Consider the following 15,811-nt stretch of genomic DNA (forward strand, 5'->3'; position numbering starts at 1 on the left):
AAAAAAAAAAAAAAAAAAAAAAAAAAAAAAGTAGACGGCGTCTCCTACAGTTCTGCCGTCGTGCTTATTAAAGGCTGGAGGAAGCTGTGTGATTGTATTCAGCTTCCTGCGGTGCGCGGTGTTCAACATCAACCTCAGGCAGGCACTGGTGGTTTGGAACCCAGGAGAGGAATGATTTAACTTCCCAGAGTAGGACATGCCGACCTGGAGTAGGGTAGTGGTGGGACTTCAACTGCAGTTCTCCTCATTGCAGTCCCAAGGCCACCAAGGCACCACAGCTAGTCAATAAAACTGCTGCTGCATGGATGATGTACCAATCAAAGCCACTCCCTCTATTTACAACAACGTCAAGAACAATTTGTGTAAGTGGCAAATATTGGTACACATCCTAGACTAGTAGGGCTCCTCACTCCAGCCTCAAGGTTGGAGCCAGAATCAGGAGTTACATATTAGCAACTAGTATGTAGAAGCAGAGAGCCAGTCCTCTGTGTCAGAATATACTCATAAACACCAGGGAATTTGAAGAGACAGGGACTACACAAGCCACAATAGCTTAAAGTAGTATCTCCCTTCAAACAAAAAAAACCAAACCAAAAAAGACCCCACAAAAACCCAACCAAACCCAGAACAAAACGTCCCACTTCAGGGGGGGAAAAAAAAAAAAGAATCCCAGCCTTTTGTTTCACCATCCTAGTGTATTTAAGTGCTACAAAACACTAGCATGAACAGCACTACATAGGTAAAAACAACTATCTTTGTTTTACCTAAGACAGGAGTTACCATAGCAAATTAATCAGTAGCTCAGTGAAAAGGCACAGAGCCCATTATCTTTAGGGTTTTATCCATACTTTTTAAAGAGTATTTACCTTACTGGTGAAATTACATGACAAGCTCTTAATTAACATGCAGTTTCTTGAAGACGGCTCATCTTAGACAAACTTTTTCCAGCATCACAGTAAGAGCAGGTTATTTTTCACTTGCAAAAGATCATTGTAACTCAAGCTTATCAGCTATTATAGCTACAGTGCAAATAAAAGTCCAGCCCATAGCTACAGAAAGTCCACAGTGTTGGAAAACAAACAGAAAAGCAAGCCTCTGTTTAGAGTAGATTTGAGTGTGGAAATCCACGGTTTGACTGTGACAAAGGAACTGATAACATAGTTAAGACCAGTTTATCATAAGGAAGTGCATGAAGTTCTCCAAACTTTTTTTCCAGAGGAGAGACAGTTATGAAAGCACTTCTGAGACATAGACACAGAAGTGGAAATCACATCCTCACCGAATCAGAAATAAACTTGGGACAGCAAAACTAAGCTCAGCAAGACTATGACACCCTGTTCTGTATTAAGCCATGGCCCATACTGGGTATTTCCGTCAAGGACAGAGGTAGCTGTTGGCCTGGGTTAAGCTTAAGTCATCTAACAGCAACCTCTAGTGGCTCCGGGAGTTTCCTGACAGATCTGCCCTGCCTTCAGCAGAAAACAAGGGGAGGACTCAAGACAAACCCCAAAACAGCACTAAAGTCCTGTGCTGGAAAAAAAAAAAACAACCCTTGCTTCCAGGGAATCCTGGGAGGTACCAGAACAGCCAAGGGATAATCTTTACACTGTTCCTAGTCACATCACCACACTGAGCATAACACATTTGTGCAAAGGAAGCCTCGAGTTCACCTGGACATTAAAAAAAAAACCAAAAAACCAACAGGAACCCCACTGTATTGTCCTCAAGCCCATTTTAAAGGTAGTTCCTACCCAACATGTTTTTGTCTGGGCCAAGCAACAAACTCCCATTATCTGAGGGGACTTCGGTAATACCACTCAGTGGGTACCATTTTGTTAATTTGATTAATTACCCCTCCACCCACAGACTTTATGTTCCAGCACTGTCAGGGGCCTTGAACATCTCTGTAAAAGGAGTACCACCACCATTATACACAAGAGTTTATCCAACCAGCAGGATCAGAGGGATTCGGTGTTGTCCCCTTTACAATCACAGTCTTCAAAACCCTGAAATCAACTCATGCTGGATTTTGTAAGTCACACTGTAGACAAAAATATATTTTGAGTTTAAACATGAAAATACAACATTGCAGGAACTAGGTTTCGGTCCTCTTAAATCTGAGGATTTTGATAAATCTGGTTTGAGGTGTAGTGTTGATTCACATCTTCAGCAGGGGAGAAGACATGGGTTTTCTATTACAAAACACTTTTAAATGTCACCTTAATATACATTCTATTAAAAGTACATTAATTTTGCAAGTTTTTCAGCTTGAAAGAAGTGGTCAGAACAAGTGAATTACAAACAGCTAATCTGAAAGCAAAACAAACATTTCACAGACTATAGAAAGGCACCAGCACTTATAGCATGCAAAATAGCATCATTTGTTTATAATCCACACCCTCGCTCTGTTCCACACACAGTAGTACAAACTCATGTATTATTCTTAGTTGCTTTATGAGCCATGTTATGATGCTTTCTTGAAACCTTTTAAAATGGGATAGATGCTCTCAAATGCCTCATAGATTTCAGAACGTTCTTTTGCTCCTAGAAAGACATTTAGGAAAAAATGATTTAAGAATTAACTGAGTGCTGGGAATAACCAGAATGCAGCTCAATAAGATTACAAACCACAAAGAAACACAGGAGTTTAAAAGCAACTTACTATTAGTTTAAGGCAGAATTTCTATCATGCTTCTGCTGCTTCACAAAGAACAATTTGTAGCTTGCTTTAAGACTAGTCTAGTTTTGTTTAATCTGTGGAACCGAAACAGGAGTTAGCTACTCTTAACAGGTGCAAAACAATGGCTTTGGAAAAAAAAAAAAGCAATTGGAATAACCATGGTATTATCTGCCTGTTGATAAGGTAAGTAAAGAAATTAAGGGTATTTATTCCAACATGGGAAGCTGATCCACAGTTTAAGAACTCCCCTCCTCCAGTTCTGAGCAGCTTTTTTTTATTTTTAATCTTTGTTAGGGCACCTGTGATTTCAAAGCCAGCCTTTTCTATCTTGCTACAAGTCTTTAACACCAAGTCTTGTACACTGTATTGCAGTAGGCAGGAACGTTCCTTGGCAGTGACACTATGATGCTAGTGCAGCAAACTAACTACGAAAATACTGCATTTAAATGAACTAGCAGTTGGATTAAGTGCCAATTGGGATGAATGTGTAAAGCCTTTCCCTCAGACCACACTTGGATGTGTCTAATTCACCTACATTACAATTTTAAAAAGTAAAGTTATTTTCAAGTTACTGTTTTGGTAAGGTAAAAACCCCTCACAGCTCAGCAAATTCAAGTTTTGTCATTACAGTTGGGCCCAGCCTTCACAGACAAGGATTTACCTTAGTCCTTCTGGGCCCACTGCACCTGTAAGGGTGTTGCAATTACAGTACCCAAAAATGCAAGTATGATTTTACTGGACCCAGGAAGGTGGTGGTGGGACATTGGAGGGGAAAGCATTTAAGCTTTGTACTGATTGCCCTATTCTTCAGATACCTGAGGCTCCTTCATGAGTTATGGTTGTGAGAATCTCTGACTAAGGCAGGCACTTCTCTTTTGCCTTTCACGCACCTCAAAGCTGTGTTGTGAATATCTATACAGCATTTGGGTCCTCTGGGAACAAGTACCATTTACCTTTCAGTACATCTGAATAAAAAGTATTTTCATGAGCTTTACAAAAGAATGTGTTAGGAACGTGCACTCGGGAATTCAGCTTTTTTGACATGGGATTTGAGGTACAAATATCTGCTGAGCACACTTACTCAGCAAGGCTTTTACCTCACGAGTGTTTTGCCAAACAGCCTGGGACAAGTTTTTACATCTCCACCCTTTCCTCTCATAATCCCTACTAAATGTTTTTAGTGAAGTGCTTTAAGAAGTTTGCTTCCTGTCCAAGCAATTTTAAATTGCTTATTGTGATATTCCTATTTAAGTGAGTGAGTAGTTACTAGCACATAAACATCCTGCTGGAATTCTGTACACTGACACACGGCTTCATGCTTTGAATAAAATGAAGATACTCAAGGTTAGCAACATGGAAATCTGAGACACTCTTCAAAGCAATATATTTTAGTGCAACAATACTGATATTGTTATTTGCAGAAAACACAGATAAGCAGCAATAGGCAAGATATTAGTTTAACTAATGTTCAATTTAAAGACTCTCTCAGAGGATGTGGTAGCACTTGATTACAGATACACAGAGGGAGACCACTTACCCGTCAATACAACTTTTCCAGACACAAAGATAAGCAACACTATCCTTGGTTTGACCATCCTATAAATAAGGCCAGGAAATAGTTCAGGTTCATAGCTGTTTCAAAGCAAGCAGGTGAGATTAGTAAAATGCAAATACTGTTTCAGTGTAGTATGCATAAACTGATCGTTAATTATACTAACAATAGAGTAATTAAACCCACAGATTTTAGCTAGCTAACCAGAGAAAGGCAGGTCAGGTTTTAGATGTCTTCAAGAGACACCCGGTAATCCCAGCTGGAGCTGGTAGGAGTTCTTCATGCTTACTTTTAAAGACTTCTGAGCCACTTCTGAATGTTTTTCCATAGCCTTGGAACAATTATTGTAATCTTCAAACAGTACTCAAATCCTTCCTAGTTTGCAAAGAGCCCTTATCAGGAAGCATCTTGTGCAACTAAGACAAGACAACAGCCAAGTGAATCTTTAATATATATTTAGTCCCCAGATTAAATGCAAAATAAACACAGTGCTAAAGACACAGCTGAATTTTTATTTTGTCAGTGCCAAAATCTTCATCCTTCCCTCAGCAATGGTAACAACCAGTTCTGAACAAGCCAATCCTGAAGGCACAGCGTGCCCATCACTCAACTACAGGTTTACTTGAAATTGCTGGCTAGTAGACATCCAGACAAAGAACCAAAGCAATATCCCAGAAACACTATATTTTCTGTTCTGTATTTTGCAGCTGCTGTCTGGCTTCAGGTCTGAAGGTTAGAAACCTTATCCTTGCAGAGAGGCATCTGGTTTGACAGGAGTTAAGAGGCCTGCTTAGTATTAAAGGCTCACAATGAGGCAAGGGCATAGACCAGGTTCAAGTAGTTTAAGAGCTGCTCCAATTAAACCTGAAGTATTTAATCAAGACTTGTTATTTTCCTATCGATACGGTTCTGCAGTGACGAAAGATACCCACTAAGGTTTGATACTGCTCTTGGCAATAACAGAACAGTAAAATTGTTATCACCAACACTGCTCAGATTAATGAAAACGGTGCACATTGCTGACATGCAGCAACACCGAAGATTGTGTCAGCAATACTCACGGTCAAAGAAAGCTTTTTACAAAACCAGAGTCTCTTTATTAACCAACTGGGCAAAGAACCCAGGAGCTTCTTGCAGTTCCTCAGCCCTTCATCTTAACCAGATCTAACGTGCATCCAATTTACCCCAGAGTGAACACTTGTCTAGCGCACACACAGTTGCAATGTTTCTAAAGCTGGTGTTTATGGTGTCCCTGCAAGGAGAAAGCAGTGAACACCACACAGGAAGGCAATTTAGAAGAGCCCTTCAGTGCTGAATTGTGTCAGTCAGGGTTTCAAAGCACTGGAAGCTTTACTGATAGCTGTAGTACGTCATCCTGGCAATCAAGGTAAACCTTACTATCTTTATTGTAACACATGGCATCTACAGCCATTTCATGCTTGCTGAACCATGCTTACTCACTAAAAGACACGTTTGATATTCAGTATCCAGTTAATTATTACTCTCTTTTGCCACACTTGTACAGCCTCTGAATTTGAGTCTGCAGCTTACAAAGACACGGCTCCAAGTTGCATGGGGTTGTAACTCTGACTTCCACGTACCTGCTGAACTGCTGGTGAGTGAGAACCAAGCCTTCCAGCCGGATGGGGAACATCACGTCACAACTCCCAACCATATTCTGTATCTTGAAGTCCAGGAACTTGGCAGGGAACCCAAGCTTCTGCACCACACGCGCATACTTCCTGGCTGCAAGCCGTGATTGCTCTTCACTGAAGGCAGAGCAGAAGGGGAAAGCAGCTTCTATTAGTACTTTCTTCTGCTCTCAAGATGGAAGTCATTTTAGAGCCACCACCATTCTAATCTGTGCTCTGGGAAAAGGTATGCTACTGCTCAAAATAGCAAGCTTCTATCCCCAGAACCACTTCAGTGAGTTAAAAGAAACAAGGCGCTTTGTCATTCACTTTCCTGTGTTCTGTTTGAACACACTGGAGCACGTTGCACTGCCCAGGAGTTTCCCTCTTCAGAGGTTTCTTTCTCAGTTCCTTACAACAGCTTCTCAGAGCTGATCCAAGAGGTAGACTGCAGCCACCAGTACAATCATCTAGCTAGTTTGGGATGGTGGTAGGGGTTGGAGAAGATGTCTGTAAGTTAATGCGTTATCCCACTGACAGTTTAGGGACATAAAAAAACAAGGCATGATGAACTTGAGGGAAAGAGCTTCCAAGTACAAAAATAATCTTTGCTTTTCTCCAATTCCCATTTTCTCAAGAGGCAGATGTGTTGACTAGTGAACACAGACACTGAAGAGAGACTTGACAGACACAAGTTATGTCCTAACTCACTTTAAAGACAGTGAGAAATGCAAATAATCCCTTAACAATTCCTGGGCATTTTAGCAGCTTTTCTGCCAGTGTCTGCTCAGCTCAATCTATATTCAGGGACAGAAGCACACAGTTCAGTAATTACTAAACTGCCATCATGAAGAAAGCTAGACATTTTTCAATACCATTTTTTCCTTGCAATTATGACAGCCCTTTGATAGATAATTTAAACAAGGTTTCCTGTCATTTTTCATCAGAATGTAGGCATAGCTGCAAGACCAGATGTTAAAGGGAAGGAAAAATGAAACAAAACAAAAATATACCTTTTTGCTCCTGTGCAGACCATTTTTCCTGAGCTGAAGATGAGGGCTGTTGTTCGTGGTTCCCTGATTCTCATGATCACAGCGGCAAACCTCTACAAATTTGAAGGGAGACCTCACACAGTGCAGCTGAAGGATTTAGCTGGTACTGTATTTCTGTTCATATTTTGTAGAATTGTCACTTTCAATGCTCAACACAGCATGCATCTACGTTGTAAAATTTATTTGATCACCCTGAAGTTACTTCCCATCCCTCTAGGAACAGGGGGCTTAAGACAGCAGTCACAGGACCACTGCCTTGTCCCTTACATTTTGTTGTGCAGTCTGGAGTCACTTACAGAAAGTTCATTATTCCCATCCCATTATTTCTACTGTCTAGGCCACTTGCTGTAAGTATCATGTAATACTAGTTTGACTCCAGTAAAGAGTTTAAGGACAGGTCTTTCCTCCCCCCACTGAGGGCTGCTTGAGCCATTTCAGCTGGGGGTAGATGGACACAGGTGGGAGGGTTAATCCATCTCCTTTAAATAGTTTAGTAACATCTCATTGCTGGGGCTTTTTTCAAAGAAAAAAAAAGATCTCCTTGTGGTCTCCTGTATTTCTTTTCATTTCACAGGCCCAAGTTGCAGGTTTTTATGACTTTCTCTTGTGGATCAAGACAGTGCTATTTAGAAAAAGTACAAAGCTCATGGTGAATTTGTATATTAGAAACTATCAGCACTGAGAAAGGGAACAGAGGGTAAAGCTTTGGGTCCTTAACATTTACCTTTGGGTTATACTCTGCATTTCTGGCACGCAGAGCTATGTTCTTCAGATCTAGTTTACAAGCCAAGTTTACAGTTGACACTATATTCCTGAGGAATGAGAGGAATTTTAGTGCAAAACCAAACCACTGCAGAGGCAATCCACAACATTATTAGCTTAATGTGAAGTCACACTCCAATTAATAATTGCCATCAAATTATTTCCTGCCTACCTATTTCCCACTCTAGCATTAAGCTACTTTTGGCAAAACTTAAGTAATTCAATACCAAAATTACAGTTTCTGAGCTATAACAAGGTATGAAAGTATTAGTCCCCGGATACTAAGTTTGTGTGTCTTTCAATAACTATATCACTGAAGTGTTATAGCTTTGAATTGAACCATTACTGAGTGTTTAGAGTTACTACAGCACTCAAGGTAGGAAAGGATATGTTTTTCTCTACAGGTATAAGCTAATCCACACTGGACAGGACCTTTTAATGAGGCCAGAATTTCTCACACTTCTTTTCATGCCCCTTTCCCTTGCTCAGTTCAGACTGTTTCTGCTCTCAGAAAAGCAGACTGACATCTTTAAGCCACTGGAGTCTGCTGTCATCCTTAATATTCTCCTTGCTGGAAGAAATCTTCCTTTTCAAGTATTTTTGTCTTTTCCTCCTGCAGACTGAAGTAACTAACAGTATATACTAGATATAAATAATTTCTACTAAAGACTTTTGCCCTCTTTCTCCCAGAAGAGACTTTTCCCTCTTCACAAACCAGAGGCATTTCAGATACTCACTCAGCATGTTTATCAAGTCCACTCTTCCCTGTTTTGCTAAGCTGCATATTGTTCTGTGCCATTTCCATTCTCATACTGTGCCCATCAGTACAGTATCCAGTTATCTTCTAATACTGTCAGTTCACTTGCTCCATATCTCCTCAGAGGAATAACCATCCCCCTAGTATTTTGAGGGGGCTTATTTAAGACCAAACCACACTTGCTACTTTCTCTAAGTCAGAGCAGTATGTTGCAGTTTAAGCTAAACTATGACTATTACATATGCCAGATATATAATAATACATAAACTTACTGTAACTGGGGAACTATGCCAGAGCTTTCTGATGCAGGTGTCACTGGGGTCATCGGAGCTATGGGTGTCAGAGGAGGACACCCACCAGATGCTTCAGGAGTTGCTTGAGTTGCATCTGGATAGGCCAAGATGCTTTCATCTGTGAGGATACTGCTGTCCTCATTTGATGTTGACCCATCAAGCTCTTTTTGCATTTCATGACCATCTTCAAATAGATTTTGTGCTTTGTTTTCTTGGGTAATATCTGGAAGAAAGCTGAGATCCACAGAGGAGAAGTCTGTAGGAAGCTCTTTGGGCTGATTAAATTGAGATCCGAACAACACATCTTCAGTTGTTTGAATTGGAAAGTCTACATCATAAGGGCTCATGGGAGTAAACAGCTGAGGACTAGTTGAGATGTCATCCTTGAATTAAAAAAAAAAAAAAAAGTACCATTAAGAACCTTGTATTAAAACATTTACTTTAGTTGGGAGACTAAATTAAGATTAATTTTTGCCCATACATATTGTATCAAAGAAGAATCTTAAGATTTGAAGTGTGTCTGGATTTTTATATGCTGCTAGACAAGCAGACTTCTATAGCAGAGATACATTTTCCTGCCACACTTCAAAGGCAGTCTAGAGTACTCCTGTACCACCACAAACTGAGAATCACTCTGTACCTGCAGCAGCGACTGGAGGTACAGTGCTGGCACTGTGCCCTTCACAGCCGTTGTTGTGCCTCAGTTATGCACAAAACCTACATAATTGCTCACGAGTTTTCCCAAGGAAGACAGCTGGCATTTTCTGGCTGGCTTCAACTCCCATTCAGTATATTACTATTTCCTCTCCGTGCTACCAGGGGACAGTGTTGCGTTGGATTTGTGCAACAGAGGGCAGCAGCTCACAGAATCACGAGCAGTTTATTCTTTCAGCTGCTGGAGGTCACCAGACTAATTTAAGTGCAGACACAGTCAGCAAAGCCAGCATCCTTTCCCAGATCAAGCATATAACATATCTGCAAGTGAGTTCTTGCATACTAATGCCCTCCTTTATCAGCTGTTTATTATTGAAAGCTATTTAAAAGGCATCATAATATTGAGGAGGCAAGAGTTTAGGAAAGGATTTATTCCCTTCTCCATTAGGGCATGAGCCTTTAGTTAGTGGAAGGCTTCTTCCAAGAAGGTGGTTTCTGCCAATACCCACAGCAGGTGACAGCTTGGACTAGATGATCCATACAAGAGGTTTTGTGTTCATTTAGGCTTTTTTGGGCTTGAGAGCCAAAAGGACTTGAAAAGTCCAAGCACAAATCAGAAGGAACAGTGCACAAGACAGAGGCCCTCGAGTTGGCAGCAACTGCCCGAGCTCCAGCAGGAACAGGGTTTCCAGATCAATGCTTTTCAGCCCTGAGCTAGTGCTGCTCTATGTGCTGTGCTAATCAGCTCGCTTAGCAACGCAACCATGCACATGGGGAGATCTCTGCGCCTACTTTGCAGTATATTTGCCTGTAGACACTTGGAAAATTCTTATTAAGTGCAAATCCTCCCAGAAAACCCTTACTAGCTTGAATACAGGTGTAATCAGGTCGAGCTCTGAAAGCATCATGAACACCTAGGTTCAAAACTGTCTCTAAAACCAAGCCCCATATGAGATCAGTTAGGGTGAGTGCTACTGAGTAAGACTAGGTACTCCTCAACCCCTCAGCTATTTGGGAAACTGGATCCAAGAGCACTGAGAATTAAGAGGTCAGATATCAATAACAATATACTGTGGAATAACTAAAATTTGTTTTAAATAGATATTTTTCATGTTTGCCAGAGGGGAAGGAAGGCACAGTCTCTGCAAGACCTCCAGTGGACTGAGGCTTATCTATACAGGAGCTAATTAGGAAAGTTTTGTATGGACTGCGATGCAGAGGAAGCGGTACAAAAAAAGCCTCATCACTGCAAGCCTGGAGCACTACTCACACATCATACTAAGTGGCATCAGAGAATGTGATAAATGTAACAGTCCAAAAAAACACCCCACAGTTTGTGGTATAGCTTAAAGAAAAGGAGCTGACGGAGAAAGGAGTGGTGTGTGAGGCTGGAAGTATTGAACAGCTGTAAAACAAGTTTAAAAAAAGTAAAATGCATAGAGTAGGTAGAAACAAAGAAAATCTTCCTTTCTCAGCAGGTTTCCGTATAACTGGTCTGGGAAAAAGCCCTTATAGGGTTAAGTGCTGGGGAGGATTGCTTTCTTGTTAGACAGATGCTCAGAGGCTGTGAAAGGGGGCACAAGACCATGTTTATATTGGGCTGGCTGCCAAGGGTTATTGCTATAGACTCTAGGTTAATTAACTTCACTTGAAGGCCCCATCAAGTGCATAGCTTTGGACATCTCCCAGCAGCTCCAGGAAGGAGATTTCACACATAGATCCTGTCTGAGATCACTAAGTTTGGGGCAGCTTGAGGGGGAAAGAACCATTTTCACTTCCACTGCAGGAATCTCTGCAACCTAGGTACACATAAATCACATCCAGCTGCTTTAAACAACAGCCTTGAATAGGTTTCATTTTTTTCATCTGCAATGATATCTCACACATCTGCTATTATCAAGTATCCCAGCAAGTCTGAAATACAAAAAGCTCAGTAACATTTGTAAAACCCCTGGTTATACCTCCCTACTTTACAGTGCTATATTCAGAGGGCTTTACTGACTGCTACTAGGAGGTCTCTGCATTTAAACAGCCTGTGTTAAAGCCCTTTTCTGAGCTGAAAAGTAGTTTACAACAGAATGCAAATAAAGAAGTTGTGTTCCCTGGGTGAAGATGATGCTCAGCTGTGGAGTCCTCTCCTAGTCTTTCACCCTGTTACCTCTGCAGCCACCTCACAGCTATTCCAAATACCAAAAAAAAAAAAAAAAAATTTCACAAACATTTATCAACCAGCACACAGGTTGGTCCTTGCAAGCATCACCCCCCAGCAAGAGTTTAAACGCAGCATCATTTTTCTTACAGCAGATGAGTGACACACGCACCACCCCCATCAGAGAGCCCCCCAAAGGGCTTGTCTATGCTCCCAGCAGCTCTAGACGGTTGTAGCTCGCTGCTCCCCGATGCAAGGTTGGACTAACGGTGGCGGCTAGGCTGGCGCAGGCCAAGGAGGAGCCCCGCAGGGCAGCCGGGCCCGGCTGAGCCCGGCCCAGGCAGAGCGGAGGGATTAAGCCTCAGTTGAGATGCGGCCGTAGCAGCTTTCGGCGCAGCGTTGGTGGTATAGTGGTGAGCATAGCTGCCTTCCAAGCAGTTGACCCGGGTTCGATTCCCGGCCAACGCAGCTTATTTATTCCTATTTTCATATTTTTTTCCTCCCCTACTTACCTGCCCGTCGCAGCGCTCCAGGTACTGCTCTAGCAGCGAGCTGCCGTCCATGGGCACAGCCACCCGTCCGGACCCCCCAACACCACCCCCGGACCCAGCTTTAAGCCCGAGGGATGGCACTGGGGGCAGGGAGAGGCACAGCGCAGCTGGTTTTAAATACACAGTCCCTCCCGGCTCTGATTTTTTCACCCCCATCAAGCAGCCTTTGAGCCTTTCACCTGCCCTTGACAGGGCTGCCCGCAAGGGCTTGCTCCATCGGGTGGAAGGGCTAAAAAATCTGGGTGCTTTCATGTGCTTTATATAAGCTTACAAAAACAACCTCCTCTTGAGCCTGATCCCCTCTGCAGGGCTGAAGATAAATGGGGGTCAGAGCTGCAGCTTAGATTTTACAACGATAGCGTTTTGCTTGTAGCTGATGCTTTTCAGTGACCAAGTGTAATACGCCCTTAATTTCTCCCACCTGCCTCATCAACTGCAATAAGGCACACCTGGTCCTTTGAGAGGAGCCCCAGTCTAAAATCATAAACCTGAAACTCAAGGCATTGTAATGAAATGGCCTATCCTCACCTGGGCTAGCCTTGCTAAGGCTGCTTAGGGGGAGGAAGCCGTTACTCCTTACCTTCGCTGCTGTCCTCCCCTTGCTGCTATTTTCCCCACCTGTGTCTCTGTTTCTGTCCCCTGTGAGTGATGGTTGAAGGCCATTTCCTTTTCAGAAGACTCACGTGTGGAGAGTCTGGGCATGAGGCAGCATGTTCCCAGAAGGGAGTTTGCGTTGTGCCTTACTGATTGATGCTGCGGGAGTCTCACACTGCCGACACAGCTCAGCTTGGGTGCTGCTTGACTCGACGCCAGCAGTTGCTGTCTAACTTGTTCTTGCTCTCCTGTCCTGTCGCTGCGTGGTGATGGATGGATGGGTTTCTGTGAACACACAGCTGGGGACACATCCCTGTCTCTGTCTGGGCTGGTGGATGCACTGACTGCCATGATCAATGCTCTGCTAGACAGGCCTTTCAGTTCTGCTGTGAGATTTGCTTGTAATCAGCTAGCTGAGCTGAAGAAACCCTGTGGAAGAAAATGTCAAAGGCCAGGCACAATCCAGGTCTTTGGGAGGTGCTGCTAGGCTCTTCTCACTGCCTCAGAGGTGTGAAGGATATTAGATTTCTATCCTTTGTCCGTGGGGCAGAGTGTACGTGGCTGAGGAGCATCCTTCCCTCCTCAACACAGCCTGCTGGGCTGGTTTCATGGTATTTCTGGGACTCACCTTGCCCCACAGGTGCCAAATCCCCCTGGCCCCAGAAAAATCCAGCCTCAAGCAGGTTGATTTACATCACACAGCCCATCCCTGAGCACCCAGGAGGCAAGCTGAGCAGCAGAGCAAGTAGAGAGAGGACTCTCTTCGAGATTGCACATTGAATTACAGAGGCTGGTGGAGCTAGCTCAGACCAGTTCAGGATGGTTAGAACTAAACCATCCCATTTAGTGCTGGCAGGTGCCTGGGGTGGTGGCAGACAGCTCCATGGCCTCAGCTGCTTTTGCCAGCACAATGGGATGGGGTATGGAGGGTGGGAGATCCTGCTCCTACCAGCAGCAGCAAGCCCAGCCCTCACAGGCTCCTTCATGACAGTGTGGGCCTGCATTGCCCACAGGAGAGATTGAATTCAACACAGGGATCATGCTGAATTTGTTTTGTCCTCACATTGACATCTCACGGGGACAGGAGGTTGGCGCTCCCCCACTGTGTGAACACTACTGATGTGCTGAAGTTGGGAAGCTGGAGTGTTTCCCTGGTGTGGTCCTGTCTGTAGCGTTGCAGCTTAGTGCTTTGAGTTTCCTCAACTAATTAATCCTTTGTTGCACTACAGAATCCCCTGGAGATGAGCTATGTTCATTCTGCAGCTCCCAGGGACTGGTTTGTCTGCATTTTGTGAACCTGAGATGGAGAGGTCAAACTGTGGTGTTTAAGTGAGAGAGGCTACATCAGAGATGAACATAAATTACAAATCCCTTAATACTGGTGTTGCTTCTTGCCTTGGATGGCATCCTGCAAGTGGCGTGGGCACCAGTGGGCAGCGATGTGATTTTGGTTAAGTCCTGTTTGGTGCCTCTTCTGTTAAATGGGTATAAAATTGTTCACTCGTTGTGAGGTGGAGAAGAAAGGAAGATGTTTAAAAAGCTGAGAGATCATCAGAGGAATTAAGAGTCACATTGTGTGGGTGATTCAAGCTCTGAGGATTGCTTTGATGGAGGGGAAGAATTTTCTGGATGCTGCCCAAGGGAGGGAAGGCATGGCTGTGACTTGGGAGGGCTCTGTGCTCACATCCTCCTCCTCAAGGCTGGGCATTCACTTGTGGTGCCCAGCGTGTGGGAGGCACAGCGAGTGGGATGCTCAGTGATGGGGAGCCCTACTGACTGGAGGCCCAGGTAATGGGAAGTCCGGAGAGTGATGATCCAGCGAGCGGGAGTCCCTGGGCTTCCCCCTCCCTGACTCTTCCAGTCTCTGGGTCTCCCCTTCTTAGTCATCAGAGGCATTATCCTCTCTCTGCTGCGAGGTAGTGTTCTTCCTTCTTCAGCAGGACATCTGACCCTGTCATCAGTTGGACAGATGTTAATTTAAAATGTATTAATAGGAACTCATGAGACTTACCTGCTCGGTTTCTGATCATCCAGGTCAAATAACATTAGAAAGGGCAACTATTCTTCCAATCCCAACCTAAAAAAGATTATTTCTGTCTCAAGCTGCCTTCTTTTTTTTTCCCCTTTTTTTTTTTTTTTTTTTTTTCATTTTTTTATTCCCTTTGGAAAGCAGCAGCTGCCCAGAGCCAGGCCAGAGTGACTCATGAGCAGGACTGCTCAGAGCAGGGAGGGAGCCACGCACCCTCCTGCACGCTGGAGGCAGCCATTACGCACATCCCCGAGCGGCAGGAGCCAGTTACGGGGTGATGAATCATCTGAAGTGCACAGTTACTGTAATGATGAATTGTCATGAGTCTTAATTAGCAAATTGGTTAATTTTACTTAGAAAGTTGATGATTAGTACACAATAAGTGCTTTGTGCATTCTTTGTAAGAGTCATTCAATATCGTTCTTCCTTGGATAACTTAATTGGAGAAGATTTCCACAGAGCTTCTACTAGCATTCCTGTATCGGTCTCTTAAACATTTCTGTAGCAGATATTCCTGCATTACCTGGATGCTGTAATCTGGTTATGGAATGGGACTAATCACAGGAGACTTCCAAAAACCTGGAAGGGACAAGGAGCAAGTCAGTAAGGAAGCTCTGCCTGTTTTATTCATTAGTGCTCTCAATAGCTGCCTTCTATTCTAGCATGCCGTAAATACCTTGCTGCTTGCTTTGAAGTTGGTTAATCTGGTTTGGCTTTATCTTATCTTTTTCAGAAGGCCATTTGAGAATTAAAAGCTCATGACTGACAACGTTCTGCTTTCTGCCCTCCTGAGCTTTATGCTAAACTTTTATAGCTGTAATTGTCTCAGAAGAGTGTAGCTTGTCTTAGGTTTAGCTTGCATCTCCTGGTGCCCTCGCTGCCTGCAGCGTTAGAACCCTGCCCTTGGAGGAGGTAGAAGAACAACTGAGAGCAGGATTGTGTTCCAAAAGAGCAATATATTATGCACAAAATTCCTCTGAATGTGGCACCTTCTGATTACCCCAGGACTCTACGCTTATCTACCAACAGCAGAATCCAAGTCTTGGTGATTCTTTCTGTTTGGTTTAGCCCTGTTTTGGTTCCTGTGTCTTGATTCCTTTCTTTCCA

The 15,811-nt window shown here is 43.4% G+C and overlaps 1 protein-coding gene and 1 non-coding gene across 2 annotated transcripts; one reads left to right on the forward strand and one right to left on the reverse strand.

Annotated features, from left to right (window-relative positions):
• Positions 1 to 2,170: 2,170 nt before the first annotated feature.
• TBPL2 (TATA-box binding protein like 2) lies at positions 2,171 to 12,145 on the reverse strand. Its single transcript, XM_026849730.1, has 7 exons — positions 12,043 to 12,145; positions 8,707 to 9,110; positions 7,640 to 7,727; positions 6,877 to 6,968; positions 5,834 to 6,001; positions 4,218 to 4,312; positions 2,171 to 2,544 (listed from the first exon to the last, which is right to left on the reverse strand). The coding sequence occupies exons 1-7, from the start codon at positions 12,091 to 12,093 to the stop codon at positions 2,465 to 2,467; spliced, it is 978 nt and encodes a 325-aa protein (XP_026705531.1). The 5' UTR covers positions 12,094 to 12,145; the 3' UTR covers positions 2,171 to 2,464.
• TRNAG-UCC lies at positions 11,927 to 11,998 on the forward strand. The gene has a single exon. It is a non-coding gene; the product is annotated as a tRNA-Gly (tRNA).
• Positions 12,146 to 15,811: the final 3,666 nt, after the last annotated feature.

This window comes from Athene cunicularia (assembly GCF_003259725.1).
Source record: "Athene cunicularia isolate RWA chromosome 5 unlocalized genomic scaffold, athCun1 chr5_part1, whole genome shotgun sequence".
In the NCBI taxonomy this organism is placed as follows: Eukaryota; Metazoa; Chordata; class Aves; order Strigiformes; family Strigidae; genus Athene; species Athene cunicularia.